The sequence below is a fragment of the Hyla sarda genome, unplaced genomic scaffold (assembly GCF_029499605.1).
Source record: "Hyla sarda isolate aHylSar1 unplaced genomic scaffold, aHylSar1.hap1 scaffold_2854, whole genome shotgun sequence".
NCBI classification, from domain to species: domain Eukaryota; kingdom Metazoa; phylum Chordata; class Amphibia; order Anura; family Hylidae; genus Hyla; species Hyla sarda.
Genome location: NW_026609561.1, coordinates 8,750 through 29,389, shown reverse-complemented (window position 1 = coordinate 29,389; position 20,640 = coordinate 8,750). Strand labels below are relative to the sequence as shown.

Genomic DNA, 20,640 nt, shown 5'->3' with positions numbered 1-20,640 from the left:
TGGGTTACTATAGCTATCTCAGACCTGGTGAATTCACTAGTGAAACATTAAATGATACTTGTTTGAGGCTGAATCAACTAAAATGGAATTCTGACCACTATGAGCTTGAGTTGAGCACTACCAAAATGTCATTACCATCCGCTGCTTTTCCACATTTCATAGGTGGTGCCGGTTCGTGTTCTAGATAACCTGTTGATCACATGCCAGGGAACCAGTAGGTCGCAGCCGTTATTATTATTCTGAGGTGTCGCTCTTACCACTCCGCAATTCGTTAAACAAGTATGCATTTTAGTGGTAGGTTCAGGGGGTGACCCGGCTGTGTTATCTGGACACTCCCTTCGCATCGGTGCTGCCTCATCAGCATCACGTCAGGGGATGCCAGCCCGTGTGATTCGTAAACGGAGTCACTGGAAATCTAGCTAATACATGCGCTTCATCCCCAATTCAAAGTCTGGAATGTCCCATGCTTTCGGTCTCTGGTTCGGTAATGTTGTCTTGTTTAATAAAGCGTTTTTGTTTCAAATATTGAAGTTTTGCCCTCTATTTTATTCAGGTGTACCTACATGCGGCAGTATGTGTCACAACTCAGACTGCCTGTTAGTTTGCATACCATGTGGTTAGGCTGTTAGGTAGGCACGCTACGCATTTGAGCCGCCGATCACAAGTGTGAAGGCTAACGCAGTAAGCCTGTATTTGAGAGGGGGCAGGGTTTATCATTATAAGAACCTGTGGCGTCCCTAGCACAGTACGCCGCGGGTTTCCTCACGTCCCAAGAACGGAGAAGTGGTCTGTGGTCACCACCTACAGAACCACTCTTTTATTGGTTGTCTTGCTAATTGCCTATAATTTCCACCTGTTGTCTATTCCATTTGCACAACTGGATGTGAAATTGTCAGTGTTGCTTCCTGAGTGGACAGTGTGATTTCACAGTAGTGTGATTGACTTGGAGTTACATTGTGGTGTGTTTTAGTGTTCCCTTTATTTTCTTGAGGGGGGTGTGTGTATTTTTTTTCATATATAAAATGTTACTATATATAATTTTTTTTTATTCATCCAGGGAAGGAACGTATGAAAGATGTCAAGAAGGAGCTAGAGGTTCTCACAATGCTCCCAGACCAAATCCTGGAGGTGGAGCTTTTGAAGATGCCCATGTCCGTAAGACAGATGACGGTTGGGGAATATTACAGTGAGTGGAATATTTTGAATGGAGCCGAAACCATAGGTGTTCAATTGTGTTTAAAAACTTTTTTTTTTTTTTTTTGTTTTTACATTTGAAAAACCTACTGTCCCTGAACATTATTGTAACTCTTGATCAGTATGGGACAAGTAATTGTGTACTGTTTTTAAAAGGTGAATTTGGACTTTAACCTCTGTTTTGCCTTTTAGAGCTGATGGAATTAAACAAGGCAGAGTCTGCTCCTGTTCTGAAGGTGAGGTCTCCTGACTGCAGTGCTTTTGTATCTCCTTGGAATTGCATTATGAACTACGCAGGTTCCTCCGTTGCAGGCTGACAGTCTGGATGAAGAGCTGCGAGAGGCAAAAGTTGTAAGAAAGAATAGCAAGAAAGGTAAGTGTGTGTGTGTGTGTGTGTGTGTGTGTGTGTGTGTGTAACAGGATTTGGGCGACCCTTGTTAAAGGAGAAAATTTACCAGCAGACTCTGTTCTCAGTTAAGGTGACCACATCTGTGGAATATCATGAAACTTTGGCCTCTAAAGTGATGTCCACAACGCAGAAGAATAGGACCATCCAAAAGGTGAGCATACAGAGTGCAATAAGCAGGAGGTGAAGTACAGTCTCTAAATTCATGTTTCCAAATGAAGGTATCTGCATATGGCAGGAGAAGGAATCTCCTAGATCTCTGTGCAATAGCTTGTTCTGTTGCCACCACCCGTGGCCTTACCATATGTGAGTGACTAGAGATCAGCGAATCGTACGATTTCTAAATCGTTCTGAATTTCATGAAAAATGCGATTCGGACAGAATCAGAACTTTGACTCTATTCGAAATAACAAATTTCTTCATTAGCGACACCCGCTGTGATCGTCCTGTATAGATGCGACCACTCTTCTCTGGTCCCACTGTAGTATAAGAATATGCGTGTGTGTATATATATATATATATATATATATATATATATATATATATATATATATATATATATATATATATATATATATATATATATATATATATATTATAATATATATACACACACACACACACACTGTGATTGGCTGGAACCATCTGGCCAATCACAGCGCTCTGGGGGAAATATGTATAAGTGATGTGAATTCTATTCCCATCACTGGCCAGCCGGAGTATAGTGCAGAGATGCGAGCACAGGAGAAAGCTGCTCCATCTCTGCAATAGAAAGGACAGTCGCATCGGGTGTCAGTACAGGTACTACAGCTCCCATCATGGAACAGTTGTTCCATGCTAGGAGTAGTAGTAGTACTACCTAAAAAATTTTAATAGGGGGGTGAGTGAAACACACACACTTTATTAAACACAATTAAATTACTAATAAAAAAAATAATTGTTTGGAAGAGATGTATATTTTTCAATCTCTATCAGCAGCGGTCAGAAGTTGTTCTGTTCACTGACCGTTCTTTTCCACAGGTTGACATTGAATAGAACTAATGATCAGGACTAACAGCAAAAATTCTCAGGCGTGTAATCGCTATAAGTCTAGGATTACACTGAGGTTTTTTCCCACCAGGAAAAACTGACACAGCTTTTTCCTGCGTTTTGGCAGGTTTTCTTTAGTTTTTACCTTTGAGTGGAAATTGCATTTTTATCCCTTTTTGGCAGTTTCTGTGCAGGTGTTTTTTCTTTGGGTACAACAAAAAATGCAGGAATGATGCAATAAGGATGTCTGCATTTATAGGGAATTTTATGTTTAAAAATGAAAAATTAAAAATTGTTTTAAAACCCAACAATGGAGTCTACATTTTATTCTATTCTGCCAGAGCAGAGAAAATCATTAACTAGACCATGGTAGCTGCAAAGATCACAGGTTAAATATGTGGTTAACCACAACTAATTTGCATAATAAGTAGGTCAATTGCCTGTGCTCTTGTGGTTTACCACATAGTTATCCTGTGACCTTTTGTAGCTACTGTTTATTGATTATTTCAGCTCTGCGCTGAAAAGAAAAAGGCTTTGTGGATTTAAATTTTCCTTTTATGTATCACAAAATTAAGTAAATGATGTAAAACGGACACTGGCCATGCCTGAATTTGTAGGAAACACAATTTTTAAATGTATTAAAACACATTTTTTTTTTTTTTTTTAATTAAAAGCAGTGAACAATCTTTAACATGCAAAGCAGCCTGTGAAAACTAATAGAATACTGTAATATAGTATTACAGTAAAGGTTAGGATAGATAATAATCTTAGGCTGGATATATATATATACACGCACACATACACTTATACATACTCTCTCTCTAACATTGCCGTTTGCAGAAGATTGAATCAGCCCGTTGTACAGTTCTGCTGGGATGGATTTATTTTGCAAAAATGTTTTAATAAGGGGGTATAGTGACTAAAAGTACCACTAGTAAATATACAAAATACACCCGTACAGCAAAATACCATTGTGCCCATAGCACCTCGAATGCTGTGTGTCTGTATATATCTGGCCTAAGAATATTATTTGTCTATTCTAAACTTTACTGTAATCCTATATTACAGTATCTTATTGATTTTCACAGGCTGCTTTGCATGTTAATATTGGCTGGCCGGGGATCTCTGTTCCCTGCCCTGCTCACAAAAATTGCTCACTGCTTTTTAATAAAAAAAAAAAATTGTTTTTAAAACACAAATTCAGACATCCCTACTGCATGTGGTACCAAACGGAAAAAAACGCCTGCAGGGAAGCTGCCAAAGTTGTAAAAATGCGATTTCCACACAAAGGGAAAAACTGCCAAATGCAGGAAAAAGCTGTGGCAGTTTTTTCCTAGCATTTTTGGTGGTGGTGGTGGGGGGGGGGGGGGGGAATTTTTGCTGTTATTGGACAGAACTAAATGATCGGGACTGTCAACCTGTGGAAAAGAACAGTCAGTGATTAGATTGTGGTGAATTGGGGGCAGCTGTCTGCAGTTTTTTAGCTCATGGGGCAGACTGATACAGAGGCCAGCTGTATCCCCTATTGCATACATATAATACTCCTTCATAATGTATTATCATTTGGTTATGTAACGTTTATCTATATCACACAGGGAAGCAGGTCAGGCAAGGGTATAGAATAGCCAGCAACATCTCTTCTTCCAAACCTATTTTTTTTTTTTTTTTTTTAATTAGTAATTTGTGTTTAATAAAGAGTGTGTGTGTTTTTCACTCCCTCCCCCCCCCCCCCTTCTATTAAAATGTTTTAGGTAGTACTACTCCTCCTCCTAGCATGGAACAACTGTTCCAAGATGGGAGCTGTAGTACTTGTACTAATAGACAGATCACAGCAGGTATCACTCCTGACACCCGATGCGATTGTCCTTTCTATTGCAGAGATGGAGCGGCTTTCTCCTGTGCTCGCATCTCTGCACCATACTCCAGCCGGATTATTCATATTACCGGCAGAGAGCTGTGATTGGCCAGGTGGTTCCAGCCAATCACAACTCTCTGCGGGGGGGGGGGGGGGTTGTGTGTGTGTGTGTGTGTGTGTGTGTGTGTGTAAAATATATACATCTATACATTATACGGGACGATCGCTTCGGGTGTCAGAAGTTACACTCGCTGTGATCGGTCTTTTGCGGGTACTACAGCTCCATGTTGGGAGCAGTAGCACCTGCAGTTAAAGACAGATCACAGCTGGTGTCCCTCCTGACACCCGATGCTATCATCCTATCTAGATGCGAGAAAGCCGCCCACAGCGATACACTATACAGGACGATCACAGTGGGTGTCAGGAGTGTTACCTGGGACGATCTGTCTAGCACAGGTGCTACTACTCCCATCATGGAACATTTATTAAAACACACATTTTATTTATTCTGATCTAATGTGTTTGTTTTTTTTTTTTTTTTTCCTCATATCTAGTGAGGACCTACACAAGACCTTTGTAAGGATCCTCTACAGTGTTCTGTGTGTGTGTGTGTGTGTGTGTGTATGTATATATGTGTATGTGTGTGTGTGTGTATATATATATATATATATATATATATATATATATATGTGTGTATATATATATGTATATTATGTTATATATTATAGCATTGCTTAGGAAATTTGAGTCATTGTGCCTCCATGCTGACTGCATATAGTAGTGCTGTACTTGCCATTTGGGACCTACAAGGTCTCAGATGTAGAAGTCAAGCTATAACTGCTACCCTGCTAATATACCTATTTTATTTCCATTTTCTAGGTTTCCAAAAGTAAATCTCTTGTTTCACTGGTAAATGATGGGAAGAAAACGCCATCTCTAGCCAGGTAACTCCAGTTCAGCACTGTAGCCTCTGAATGCAGCAACATCAGTAGGATGACCTAGGATGCACAGACGGTTTTATCAGACCTTTTACATTGGTTTTCTCCCACATCAACAAAAAAAAAAAAATTAGATGTCATAATAGGCAAGTTAGTGAGCCCCATTGAGCAGAAATGTTATTTGAGCTTATTAGGCCCCAGTGCAAAATCATTAACTAACTGGGCCCCTCCACGTACGATTTCGAATGCTGGTGGGTATTACATTAAAGGCTTTTGTGATTCCCTTGGGTACAACTGATACACCTGCAGCCCCTGTATGCTAATATACTGACTTTCATGATAGATAGATATATAGATATATATATATTTATTTATATTAAATACATTTTTTTTTTTTTTTTTTTTTGTTTCCTTTCATAGGTCTATATCTGCAACTCCACTTAATAAAGCTTCCAAGAAGATGGCCTCAGTATCTTCTTGCAGAACTGCATCCAGAACCTCAAGGTGCCTGTAGCCTCATGCCTGAGCACTATGGGTGTCCTTTGGCTGCCCATTGCTTGACAAGGAATTTTTATCTTGACAGAAATGCCACAGGCCCTCCCACTCGGTCCTCAAAAACCAGAGCCTTCTCATCGCTGAGTGACAACCTTCCATTACATGAAGGCCTTCCGTTTGTACATATACCATTGTTGGATGGGCAGGTAATGGCATGGCACCTGCATGCTGCTGTAAAGGAGTGACTACCACATATCCAAGGCCAGTGGCATACAAAGCAGAGAGTAGGGGCCACTTAACAGTGATGACAAAATGGGCCCTTATCAGGCTTTGCCCCCCCTTAAACAGAACAAATTTGTTCGTCGTTCCATCCCATAACATTTACATGAATGAATGGTGGGCCACTTTCCTGCCCTTTTTTGTTTGCTATCCAGTTTCTTTGAAAAAGAGTTCTGCACAGGTTCTAGCCACGCAAAAGGTATCAAAGGGAATGTAACAAGAATATAACTAATTTCCCATCAAGGGTCATAGAAGTACTAAAGTGTGTGTGTGTGTGTGTGTGTGTGTGTGTGTGTGTGTGTGTGTGTGTGTGTATATATATATATTATGTTCTGCACACCTCTTTAATAGTTCGTAATCTAGTGTGTGTGTGTAATATTTTATGAAAAGGAAGAGCAGCACTACTAGTTCAGTTGCAAAAAGTACAAGGTGCACGCTGGTAAAAAGACCTTGGTAAGGGGTCCTCACTAAAGTAGAAATCCAAGGTCTTTCTACCAGCGTGCACCTTGTACTTTTTGCAACTGAACTAGTAGTGCTGCTCTTCCTTTTCATAAAATATATTTTATATTTATAGATATATTTATGGATATATTTATGGATATATTTATGGATATATTTATGGATATATTTATGGATATATTTATGGATATATTTATGGATATATTTATGGATATATTTATGGATATATTTATGGATATATTTATGGATATATTTATGGATATATTTATGGATATATTTATGGATATTATTTTTCCTATGTCTGCAGACTTTATCATCAGAATATGATGACCTGGAGTCACTGGATGTGGAGCTGCTAAGACAAGACACTGTGCAGCACATACACACGCTTGTGGTAAGTGGGTCTGAATATCGAGGCATGTAGTTTGTCTATGCTCTAGCGCTAATAAAGACTACTAGACCTCTACTAACCTCTCGTGCTATTGTAAATTATGCCTTCAGAAACGAGCAGGTTTAGACTCTAAACTTTTGGTTTTGAGATTCTCTTGTAAAGCCTGTCCACTGTTAATCCAGCAACCATACCTGTATTGCCACACTATATTGGTAGCCTTGCACGGATGCAAGGATGAGCATATATAAACACAAATGACTGACCCTTGCAGAGTGCCACAGCTCCTTTACTGAATAGCAAGGGTGCCAGGAGACTAGTGACCCCTCGACCTACGATGGCCCCGACATACGATAATTTCAACATGCGATGGCCTCTAAGAGGACATCGCATGTTGAAGGCAGCATCAACATACGATGCTTTTTTTATGTCGGGGCCATCGCATAAACGGCAGACTGCTTCAGCTGCCGCCGGATAACCGTTTACTGTGCCCCGTGAGCTCCGGTGATTGTCACTCACCTGTCCTCGGGGCTCCAGCGTGTCCTCTTCGGGATCCCCTGCATCGTCGGCGCTCTTCGTCGTCATCCAATAGGAGCGGCGTGCGTAGCGACGCGGCGACGGAGAGCGGGGAAGCGGAGGCCTTACCAGAGCGTCGGGGACGCGGCGGCAGCAATTCACAGCGACATCCTGGGCAGCGGTGGTGATGGTCCGGAGCGGCAGGGACAGGTGAGTACAACTTCCTCTAACAGTGGTCTACAACCTGCGGACCTCTAGATGTTGCAAAACTACAACACCCAGCATGCCCGGACAGCCAACGGCTGTCCGGGCATGTTGGGTGTTGTAGTTTTGCAACATATGGAGGTCCGCAGGTTGTAGACCACTGTCCTATACTTTACATTGCACGGATCCCTCAACATGGGATGGTTTCAACAAACGATGGTCCGTCTGGAACAGATTACCATCGTGTGTTGAGGGATCACTGTATAGTGTATATAATCAATTTCAAAAGCTTGGATGACCTCCTTTAAAACCACAAACATCCAGTGAGGGCCTGACACAATGGGGTATTCCAGGATTTAGTCTGTCATGGAATTGGCTTGACAAGGTTTGGATTGAATATAGCTGTACTTTTATAAAAATAAAATAAAAAGTTTCACCATTTTGAAGATCGGTGAATGGAAAATTTCTTGCTTACATACTGAGGCTACTAAAAAAAACCACAACTGTCAGCTGTGAGATGCGATTAGTGAAGATGTGTTAAAAGTGAATCTGTTAATGGTACCCTCTAACCTAGCTATAGTCTTGTAGTGCAAGTGACACTGATAAAATTGATACCTGCCATCCCTTGATCATGCCTCTGTTTGGCAATATACTTGCTTTAAGAAAAAAATATGAGCTTTAAAAAAGGCGTGTTATCGCTTAAGTCTGTGAGAGCCGTGCCTCACCATGCCCTGCACACACTTCCTGAGTTTGGTCTCCTGCCAGGCTGAAAAAACAGCCACTAGGTGGCTCTGTTCCCTGCACAGGTCAATCACATAAAAAACAAAGGTTGAGAATTTTAACAGCAAGTAAATAGCAAAGTGTCTTATTACATAAGGGACAATATACTAAGTTTAGTTTGGTGACGGTACTCTTAAGACGAGTGTTTAACTGACTGTCAGATTTGTTAGAGTTGGAACGTGATCCATGCAAATTTCTATCACTCTTAAAGGGGAACGCTGGTTAAACAGATTTGTAAATTGCTTTTATTTAAAAAAAAATCTGAAGCCTTCCAGTACTTATCAGCTGCTGTATACTATAGAGAAATTTGTGAATTTATTTTCTGTTTAACGGTGCTCTCTGCTGACACCTCTGTCTGTTTCAAGAGGTGTCCAGAGCAGAAGAAAATCCCCACCTCTTCTCTTCTGGACAGTTCCTGACACGGACAGAGGCGTCAGCAGAGATAACTGTGGTCAGACTGGGAAGAACTTCACAAATTTCTTTGTAGTATACAGCAGCTAAGTATAAAAGGGGTTGATATTTTTAAATGCAAGTAATCTACAAATCTGTTTAATATTCTGGAGCCAAGTGACTTAAACATTTTATTTCCACTGGAGTTCCTCTTTAACTAAAGTGATGGGCTCTGTAGAGACTCTTGAAGTACCTGTGTAGCACCAATCACCTTTTGTCTCCTCAGGGACAGCTTACCAGCCTATGTGCAAAAGCATCAACGCAGCATCTTGCGGGTGGCCAGGGGTAATTTTCATGACGCTGTAACTTTGGCTCAGTCGTTGGGTGAAGGACAGGAGGCCATCCCAGCAGTAGTTTTAGTAATGTCTTTATTTATGTGAATGACTTTGTAATACAAATAAACATTAATTGGTCATGTCCTGAGCACTGAACTGCATGAATCTTTGCATACACATGCTGCTGCCACAGATTGACCTCCATGTATCTATTAACCCAAATAATTGGTATGTGAGAAGGTAAACCCAGAAGTGGAAATTGTCAGTGTCTTTAACCCATTAAGGACACAGGGTGTACTTGTACGCCCATGGGAATTCCGGTCCCCGTGCCAACCCCTGGGGGAGTCCTGAGGCAACCACGGGGGGAAAAAAAGGGCGATTGCTGCAGTTATGGAACAGCCGGAGGCACACTTTTTCATAACTACAACTCCCACCATGCACGGAAAGCCAAAGGGCATGCTGGAAGTTTGTGTTTCGCAACCAGTGTGCCTACAGCTGTTGCAGAACTAAAAAAACCAGCATACAATGACAGCCAAAGGACGGGCTGGGAGTTGTAGTTTTGCCCCACCCCCATGTGAATGTACAGGGTACATTCACACAGGTGGGAGTTTACAGCGACGTTTCTCGCTGCAAGTGTGAAATGCAGCAATTCTTCCGCTGCAGCACAAACTCCCAGCAGGAAACTCGCTGCGAAACCCCCCCCCCCCCCCCCCCCCCAGTAAAAAATGAAACGTCTGGTATGGCAGCGTTTCCAAAACGGGCCTCCAGCTGTGCAAAACTCCCAGTATTGCCAGACTGCCATTGACTGTCCAGGCATGCTGGAAGTTTTGCAAAAGCTGGTGGCACTGTTTGGGAAAACGCTGCCGTAGGGTAATCTTGGTATCGGAGGAAAGTGTAATTTTTGTATCTGGGTCTGTCCCATGCAAATCCCTAATTTAGGCCTCAAATGCGCATGGCGCGCTCACTTTTGAATTTCAAGGCAACAGTTTAGTGCCACATATGGGGTATTTCTGTACTCAGGAGAAACTGTATAACAAATTTTGGGGGGCTTTTTTTCTCTACCCCCTTATGAAAAGGTAAAGTTAGGGTCTACACCAGCATGTTGGTGTTGGGAAAAAAAAATTAAAAAAAAAATTAAAAAATAATCCTGTTTTTGCCTTATACTTTTTCATTTTCACAAGAGAGAAAAGGAGAAATTGCATTACAAATTTGGGTCTTTTTTCCGGAGTACGGAAATACCCCATATATGGACATAAACTGCTCCGGGCGTACAACGAGGAGCGAGAGCGCCATCTACATTTGAGGTGACTTGCACAGGGGTGGCTGATCGTTACAGCGGTTCTGACATGCAAAAAAAATGTGACCCCATTTTGGAAACTACACCCCTCACGGAACGTAACAAAAGGTATAGTGAGCCTCAACACCCCACAGATGTTTGAAGAATTTTTGTTAAAGTTGGACGTGAAAATGAGAAATTTGGGATAACACCAGCATTTCAGTAAAAAAAAAAAAAAAAAAAAAAAAAAAAATGTATTTTCATTTTCACAAGGGGTAATAGGGAAAAAGCCCCCCATAATTTGTAACACCATTCCTTCTGAGTATATAACTACCCCATCTGTGAACATAAAGTGCTCTGTGGGCGCACTACAGGGCTCAGAAGAGGAGCACCATTGGGCTTTTGGAGAGAGAATTTGGCTGGAATTGAAGGCAATGTGTGTTTACAAAGCTCCCATGATGCCAGAACAGTGGACCCCTACCACATGTGACCTTATTTTGGAAACTACACCCCTCATGGAATGTAATAAGGGGTGCAGTGAGCATTTGGTGAAAATACTCACTGCACCCCTTATTACATTCTGTGAGGGGTGTAGTTTCCAGAAATAGGGTCGCATTGGGGGGGGGGGGGGGGTGGTCCACTGTCGTGGCACTATGGGGGCTTTGTAAACTCGCATGGCCCCTGACTTCCATTAAAAACAAATTCTCTCTCCAAAAGCCCAATGGCGCTCCTTCTCTTCTGAGCATTGTAGTGTGCCGACAGAGCACTTTACATCCACACATGGGATATTTCCATACGCAAAAGAAATGGGGTTATAAAAATTTTTTTTTTTGGGGGGGGGGGGGCAGTTTTCTCCTATAACCTCTTGTAAAAATGGTAAATTTGGGAAAACTGCATTTTAGTGAAGAGAAATAAAATTTACACATCCAACTTTAACAAAAAGTCGTCAAACACCTGTGGGGTGTAAAGGCTCACTGTACCCCTTGTAACGTGCCTTGAGGGGTGTAATTTCCCAAAATGTTTGTTTATTTTTTTTTATTTTTGCTGTTATGGCACCATAGGGGATTTCTAAATGTGACATGCCCCCCCCCCCCCCCAAAAAAAACATTCCAGCAGTCCTTTTTGCATTCCTTGCTTACCCTGATACCCAAACCCCGGAAAGATCCCCACGATTGCTCCAGCTATCGGCCTACTGTCCTGTTGAACACTGACTTTTTTAAGTTGTTTTCCAAAGTTTTAGCAACCCGCCTTTGTTGTCTCGTCCCGACACTTATCCATAAGGACCAGGTGGGAGTCATCCCCTGCAGGCAAAGGGGTGACAACACGAGGCGGGTGATCGATTTTAATAGACTTGGTTAATCGCAGGGCTGAACAGTCCATAGTCCTTAGCTTGGATGCTGAGAATGCCTTCGATAGGCTGGGCTGGCCTTTTCGGTTTGCTACTCTTAAGAAGTTTGGGATCTTGGGTGCTTTCCTCACTGCACTGCGGGGCCTTAATTCCTCTCCCACGGCTTCTCTCAAACTTCCGCATGCCCCCTCTCCCTCCTTCCCTATAAGTAACGGTACCAGGCAGGGTTGTCCGCTGTCTCCTCTGATCTTTGCCTTTACGTATTGAACCCCTAGCTGCCATGATCCAGGGATCAGCGGACATCTCGGGGTTTACTCTTCATGATGGGGAATTTAAAATCTGACTCTTTGCTGATGATGATCTTCTTACTCTTGCCAAACCTATCCTTACTCTGCCTAACCTTTTATAGGGTCCTGCACACCTATGGCATTGTCTCCGGCTACAAAGTCAACCTCTCTAAAACTGAAATTCTACCCTTGAACCTCCCTCCTTCCCTGTCAACTCTGCTTAGGGCTAACTACTCCTTCCGGTGGTCCGCCTCAGCGATTACTTATCTTGGTGTCTGTCTTACCTCTAGCTATGCCTCTCTCTATTCTAACTACACTCCTTTAATTTCAGCAGTTGCGCGCGCACATGGACTCTTGGCGTTCTCACTAGATTTCTTTTTTTCGGCTGGATAGCGGCGGTGAAGATGACTATTCTCCCCAAATTGCTTCACTTTTTTGAGACTCCCGGTTCTGGTGCTGCTGGCCACCCTTGAGGCCTTCCAATCCGCCATTTTCCGTTTTATTTGGGACAGCAAATGACACTGACTTCCGATGTCGGTTATGCTTGTGTGTAGGGCTAGGGGGGGTTGTCGGTACCGGATGACACTAAGTATTATTGGGCTGCCCATCTGCGCCATTTAGCTACGTGGTCAAAGTACTATGCTTCGCTGGATGGAGTTGGAAAAGCTATGGTTGGTCCCGATCCATCCCAATACATTCCTGTTGGGCCCTATGGCCTTTTCACGCTATGTCAGGGGGGGGTATTGCTCTCGGAAGTTCCAGCTCTCTTCTCGTACCTCCCCTTTGCAATCTTTTCTTTATCATCCGTCTTTCCATCCCAGGCCTTACATCTCCCATGGTTGGGGAATGGGGGGGATAGGGAGCTTTTCTGCTGGGCAGACCTGGTTAACCCCCTCACCCGTATATTACTACTTTTTGAGGATCTGGTCTCTCTCTCGTTTTGGTCTTCCATCCTCTGAACAGCTTTATTATCTTCAACTTAGACACTTTATGATGTCGACCCTGGGGTCCTATGAGGTTTCCCTGCTGTCGGCTTTTGAGCGACTTTGCCGCTCCGGGCCACAAACTAAAGGCCTGCTCTCTGACATTTACTCAATTATTATAGCCCCTCCAGATGGGCCTGCCCCATCACATTGATATATGAGCTGTTGAGAGGAGGCATTGAACACCACTATCGCCTTTCCTCAGTGGCAAATTATTTGGGAGAGGGAGTCTAAGGCTTCCATATGTACTGCCTACAAAGAGACACAGTTGAAGATGCTGATGGGTTGGTATCATACCCCTGCTTTGTTGAATACTTTAAATCCTGATATACCGCACCAGTGCTGGCGTTGTGGGGTAGGGCTAGGAACGGTCTTCCATATACTTTGGTCCTGCCCCTTTTGGTTATACCTTATTGGGCTATGGTTAGGTGCTTGGTGGAGGAGGTGACTGGGGCGGAGGTCCCTCTAGACCCATTGGTGTATTTGTTATTCCTTTGTTGTAGGCTCCTTCAACTCATTATGCATATGGTCTTTGTGGCCAAAACTCTGATTGCCAAACACTGGAAGTCTCCCCTTCCCCCTTCTGAGTTAGACCTGATGGGTAGAATTTGGGAGATCTGATCTCTAGAGTCCCTTACTGCTTCACCGACAATACCTAGGCTCTTTCTCTCTGGGAGCCATGGGACAGGTTTGTGGACTGTCAAACTCCTTAGTTTTCTCCCCCCCCCCCCCCAATTCTGTCTTGTGCCCCTTCTTTGGTTGTGTGTGTGTGTGTGGTGTTTGTGTACTAGTTAGTTTTTAGTCTGTCTGGTCTTGTGGCATGATGTCTTATACAAGAACCCTGTGGGTGTCTCCTGGACCACTCCGGGAGCTTAATAGTGCTTAACTTTTTGCTTGACGATGTCTTAGCCTGATTCAACATTGTGCTGTTCTCGTATTCCAATTTCTATATGTACTTGTTGTACTTATAAAACTTTTAAACTTTAATAAAAATTTACAGTTGGGGGAAAAACACGTCAACTTTATGATGCAAACATAGTAGACATAACAAATTATGTATTCATTCACATATACCATTTGTCTATTTTCCTTACAAGCAGAGAGCTTTAAAGTTGGAAAAATGCTAAATTTTTTAATTGTTCATGAAATTTTGGAATCTTTCACCAAGAAATGATGCAAGAATCGATTAAAAATTACCACTGCGAAAGTAGAATGTCACGAAAAATACTTTCTCAGGATCAAAATCGTAAGTAAAAAGCATCCCAGAGTTAGTCATGCTTAAAGTGACAGTGGTCAGATGTGCAAAAAATGCTCTGGTCTTTAACCCCTTAAGGACGCAGGACGTAAATGTACGTCCTGGTGAGGTGGTACTTAACGCACCAGGACGTACATTTACGTCCTAAGCATAACCGCGGGCATCGGAGCGATGCTCGTGTCATGCGCGGCTGATCCCGGCTGCTGATCGCAGCCAGGGACCCGCCGGCAATGGCCGACGCCCGCGATCTCGCGGGCGTCCGCCATTAACCCCTCAGGTGCCGGGATCAATACAGATCCCGGCATCTGCGGCAGTTCGCGATTAGAATGAACGATCGGATCGCCCGCAGCGCTGCTGCGTGGATCCGATCATTCATAACGCCGCACGGAGGTCCCCTCTCCTTCCTCCGTGCGGCTCCCGGTGTCTCCTGCTCTGGTCTGTGATCGAGCAGACCAGAGCAGAAGATGACCAAAAACACTGATCTGTTCTATGTCCTATACATAGAACAGATCAGTATTAGCAATCATGGTATTGCTATGAATAGTCCCCTATGGGGACTATTCAAGTGTAAAAAAAAAATGTAAAAAAATGTAAAAGTAAAAAAAGTGAAAAATCCCCTCCCCCAATAAAAAAGTAAAACGTCCGTTTTTCCTATTTTACCCCCAAAAAGCGTAAAAACATTTTTTATAGACATATTTGGTATCGCCGCGTGCGTAAATGTCCGAACTATTAAAATAACATGTTAATGATCCCGTACGGTGAACGGTGTGAACGAAAAAAAATTTTAAGTACAAAATTCCTACTTTTTTAATACATTTTATTAAAAAAAAATTATAAAAAATGTATTAAAAGTTTTTTATATGCAAATGTGGTATCAAAAAAAAGTACAGATCATGGCGCAAAAAATGAGCCCCCATACCGCCGCTTATACGGAAAAATAAAAAAGTTATAGGTCATCAAAATAAAGGGATTATAAACGTACTAATTTGGTTAAAAAGTTTGTGATTTTTTTTAAGCGCAACAATAATATAAAAGTATATAATAATGGGTATCATTTTAATCGTATTGACCCTCAGAATAAAGAACACACGTCATTTTTACCAGAAATTGTACGGCGTGAAAACAAAACCTTCCAAAATTAGCAAAATTGCGTTTTTCGTTTTAATTTCCCCACAAAAATAGTGTTTTTTGGTTGCGCCATACATTTTATGATGAGTGATGTCATTACATAGGACAACTGGTCGCGCAAAAAACAAGCCCTCATACTAGTCTGTGGATGAAAATATAAAAGAGTTATGATTTTTAGAAGGCGAGGAGGAAAAAATGAAAACGTAAAAATTAAATTGTCTTAGTCCTTAAGGCCAAAATGGAGTCCTTAAGGGGTTAAGGTTCTTTATGGGCTTGGTCCTTAAGGGGTTAAAATCTTCCAATCACACAACTTTAGTGCTTGGGTGAGAGATCATAAATTAAAAAGCAATATCAGCTGAAATTTCCAAACTGCTGACAACGTGATCTAAAAGGTATGGGTCTCCTTAACCTATATCTGTTGTCTTAGCATCATAGAAAGATCATTTTTCCATGTAGTCAAAGTGTCGGAGTTCCCAATCCCCTGACAAGCTGAAGGCTGGAACGCCTCCCCTGGCCCTGCTTGATTGAAAACCGGGCTTGACTGTCAATCAATCTCATACTTGTGCACAATTTGTATACAGAGCACAGAAGCTAGATATGGAAATGGGACCCTGCATCAAAAAAAGATATATGAAAAGGAACTGTCTCCATGGTGGTAGAAAAAAAAAAAAAGGCTAATATATAACAGGTTACAATGTCAGTAGTTTGGAACATGATTTGCAGCCAAAAGGTCACGTTTAACTGCAGGATGTAAAATGGAATGTTTGAACGATGTATATACCATCTAGGTGATGGCAAACCTTTTTGAGCCAGAGTGCCCAAACCGTAATGCACGCCAACTTTTTTTCCCTCAAAGTGCCAGCACAGCAATTAAATCACAATACTGAGTTTAAGTTTAGAAAAAACTCCTACAGTTGCCATAACTAACATAATTTGTTTGAGGGGTGCTGTGTGGGGGTCTGCTGTTTGTGGGGGATGGGGTGCTGTGTGTGAAGTGTAAGCATTTAATACATTTAGAAATGCTCAGTTTATTTTATTTTATTTTTTTTGTTATTTCCCAGCCCCCCCCCCCCTTCTCTTCTTCTTGCCTTTGGAGAAGGAGGGGGAGGACACAGTCAGTCCTGGTGGTCCAGTTGTAAGTATGGTTTCCTCAGCGCAGAATGCTGTGTGGTGCAGCATTCCACACAGCCTGCTCTCAGGAGGACGGATCTTTTCCGATTCCTCTTCCAGTCTTCAGGGTAGCGTAGCGGAAGTCCGGCGCTGGCGGAGCGCATCAAAAGGCATCCATGGCGAACTATGGCCGCGTGCCCACAGAGGGGGCTCGGCGTGCCACAGGTTCGTCATCACTGATCTAGAATGAACTGGCACAGCAAATGGGTGAAGACTTTAGTGTCATAATTGTCAGATCAGGGAAAAGTTACTGCTTTCTGTATAAGAATAGAAAATGAGATGATACTATGGTATTTGCAAGAGCAATTATTTGTCATTGACAGTGCTACCTTTTGGATTTAATAGGTGGGGGAAATGTGGTCAATATGGATATCGTGCAAATTTATGAACATCAGTAAACACCAACCTATAGGTATTAAAACCTATATCAGTTATTGTACTGTCTAGGAGAAGAGGTAAAAATGACAGGTGAGGTTTAAATTGGAAGGGATGATTTCCCCCACCTTCATGTCCTACTGCAGGAATAAATGGAAAAGGAGGAAAATGGGAAAATTGAATAACCCCTTAAAGGAGAACTCCGGAATAGGAAAATTATCGTCCATACTACCGCAGTAAAAAAAAATAAACCGGTACATACCTTCCTTCTCTCCTCCAGTAACCGGCCTCCGCTGCGATCCTCTTCCTGGTTGCCAGTGGTCGGCGACTCATACTGCGCTCAGCCAATCACCGGCTGCAGCAAAGTCCTGACTCGGCTGGCGATAGGCTGAGCGGCAGTGTGACGTTTTCGGCCCCGGCAGCAGATGCCGGTGTAGTGAAGAATTGTGTGTCTTGAAGCGTTCTCACACTGCCGCTCAGCCTATCGCCAGCCGAGTCAGTGCAGTATGACTCGCCGACCACCGGCAACCAGGAAGAGGATCGCAGCAGAGACCGGAGCTGGTTACCGGAGGCACTGGGGGAGCGAAGGAAGGTATGTACCTGTTTATTTTTTTACTGCCGGCAGTATGGACGATCATTTTCCTATTCCAGAGTTCTCCTTTAAGGACCAAGGTCATTTCGGCCTTAGTGGTCAGATGTGCAAAAAAAAAAATGCTCTGGTCCTTGTCACTAGAGATGAGCGAACTTCTCGGCTCGGCACTTGATGGCTTTAGTCTGCATAAATTAGTTAAGCTTTCAGGTGCTCCCGTGGGCTGGAAAAGGTCAATACAGTCCTAGAGGACTCTTTCCTAGGAATGTATCCACCTTTTTCCAGCCCACCGGAGCACCTGAAAGCTGAACTAATTTATGCAGGATAAGTCAGCAACTGCCGAGCTGACAAGTTTGTGACGAATCGAATTTACTGTAAGTTCGCTCATCTCTACTTGTCACTTTAAGCATTAATAACTCTGGGATGCTTTTACTTAGAATATGTCACGAAAAAATCTCTGAATCAAATTCATACTTTATCATAGTGGTACATTTTTGACGATACTTGCAAAATTTCTTGGTGAAAAATTAGAAAATACCAAATGTTCTATTGATTCACATATACAGTATGTCAACTTTATGCTTGCATCATAAAGTTTGACAAGTTTTTAATTTTGGAAGACATCAGCGTGCTTCAAAATTCAGCAGCAATTTTTCACACAATTTTCAAAATCTGAATTTTTCAGGGACCAGTTCAGTTTTGAAGTGGATTTGAGGGGTCTTCATATTAGAAATACCCCATAAACTACCACATTAGAAAAACTGCACCCATCAAAGTATAAAAAATGATATTCAGAATGTTTGTGAATAGCAGCAAAGTGAAGGAAAAAATTCCAAAATCTAATATTTATTTTTATTTTTATTTTTTAACACGAACATGTTCTTGTAGACCCAGTTTTTGAATTTTTACAAGGGGTAAAAGGAGAAAACTCCACCCCCCCCCCCAAAAATGCGTAACACAATTTCTCTCGAATAAGGAAATGCCTAATATGTGAACGCAAAGTGCACTAGAGGGCTCAGAAGGGAAGGAGCGACAATGGGATTTTGGAGAGTGAATTTTGCTGAAATGGTTTTTTTGGGGGCATGTCGCATTTAGGAAGCCCCTATGGTTCCATAAAAGCAAAAAATAAAAAAACACATGGCATACTATTTTGGAAACTACACCCCTAAAGGCACGTAACAAGGGGTACAGGGGTACAGTGAGCCTTAACACCCCACAGGTGTTTGACAACTTTTCATTAAAGTCAGATGTGTAAATAAAAAAAGTTTTCACTAAAATGCAGTCCCCCCCCCCCCCCCCCCCAAATTTTACTATTTTTACAAGAGGTTATAGGAGAAAATGCCCCATAAAATTTGTAACCCCATTTCTTAGGAGTATGGAAATACCATAAATGTGGATATAAAGTGCTCTGCTCGTGCACTACAATGCTCAGAAAAGGAGGAGCACCATTGAGCTTTTGGAGAGAGAATTTGTTTGGAATGGAAGTCGAGTGCTGTGCGCGTTTACAAAGTCTTCTGCATGGTGCCAGAACGGTGGACCCAACCACATGTGACCCCATTTTGGAAACTACACCCCTCACGGAATGTAATAAGGAGTGCAGTGAGCATTTACACCCCACTGGTGTGCAACAGACAGGCTGTGCAAATGAAAAATTTGAATTTTTCATTTTCATGGACCACTGTTCCAAAAATCTGTCAGACACCTGTGGGCTGTAAATGCTCACTGTATCCCTTATTACATTAAGTGAGGGGTGTAGTTTCCAAAATGGGGTCACAGCGTTCTGGCACCATGGGGGCTTTGGCATTGAAGGCCATGTGCGTTTACAGACACATTCTCTCTCCAAAACCCCAATGGCGCTCATTCTCTTTTGAGCATTGTAGTTCGCCCGCAGAGCACTTTACATCTACATGTGGGGATTTATGTACTTGGGGGGGGGAGAAAATTTGTAACCTCATTTCTATTACCCCTTGTGAAAATGAAAAATTTGGGGGTAACACCAGCATAAAATGTTTCATATTAAACGAAAATTCTTCAAACACCGGTGGGGTGTTGCAGCTCACTATACCCTTTGTTATGTTCCTTGAGGGGTGTATTGTTCCAAAATGGGGTCACATGTGGGTGTTTTGTCAGAACCGCTGTAACGATCAGCCAACCCTGTGCAAAGCACCTCAAATGTACATGGCGCTCTCACTTCTGAGCCTTGTTGTGCGCCTGCAGAGCAGTTTACGCCCACATATGGGGTATTTCCGTACTTGCGAGAAATTGTTACAAATTTTGGGGGTCTTTTTTTTTTTTTTTTTTTTTTTTTTAACATGCTGGAGTGGGTCCCAACTTTTTCATAAGGGGAAAAAGCCCCCAAAATTTGTTAGGCAAATTTCTACAGAGTACGGAAAAACCCCATGTGTGGCCCTAAACTGTTGGCTTGAAATACGACAGGGCTCTGAAGTGAGAGAGTACCATGCGCATTTGAGGCCTAAATTAGGGATTGCATAGGGTGGAAATGGGTGTATTCTATGCCAGTGATTCCCAAACGGGCTGTTGCAAAACTCCCAGCATGCCTGGACATGACGGCCAAATTGCAAAGCCTCTATACAACGCTTACTGCGCTGGAGACCTTGCATAAACAATCTCTCCAGGAATCCACCCTACGGGACCTGATTAAGGTACACCATGACATCAATACCCTCCTGAATGACTCTTACAAACCTTTTCGACAACGATGCTCCAAATAATTTTAAGAATGAGGCAACAAACCTGGGAGATACCTAGCTAGAGCCCTTAGAGCGGCCCTTTATGTAAACACGCAGGGTGGGACTAAAAGCCACCTTACCAGAGACATGCGAGCTTTTGAAGCCTACTACGCTGATTTATATAATCTCCCTCCTCCGCCTGATCATTCTCCTGGGGCTGGACCTCGTCCTACTCTAGAGGACTTGGAGAGGCTGTTCGCGGAGGAGGAGA

At 42.5% G+C, this 20,640-nt stretch overlaps 1 protein-coding gene across 1 annotated transcript; it reads left to right on the top strand.

The window, feature by feature from the left end:
- Window positions 1–1,057: 1,057 nt before the first annotated feature.
- Window positions 1,058–9,401, top strand: LOC130326630 (borealin-2-like; the record flags this gene model as incomplete). The annotated part of the gene is made up of 9 exons (XM_056553352.1): window positions 1,058–1,186; window positions 1,387–1,430; window positions 1,507–1,567; window positions 1,669–1,754; window positions 5,364–5,428; window positions 5,843–5,926; window positions 6,006–6,123; window positions 6,963–7,049; window positions 9,220–9,401. Coding segments are annotated over 9 exons (737 nt in total), but the record flags the coding sequence as incomplete, so codon positions are not given.
- Between the last annotated feature and the right edge of the window lie 11,239 nt (window positions 9,402–20,640).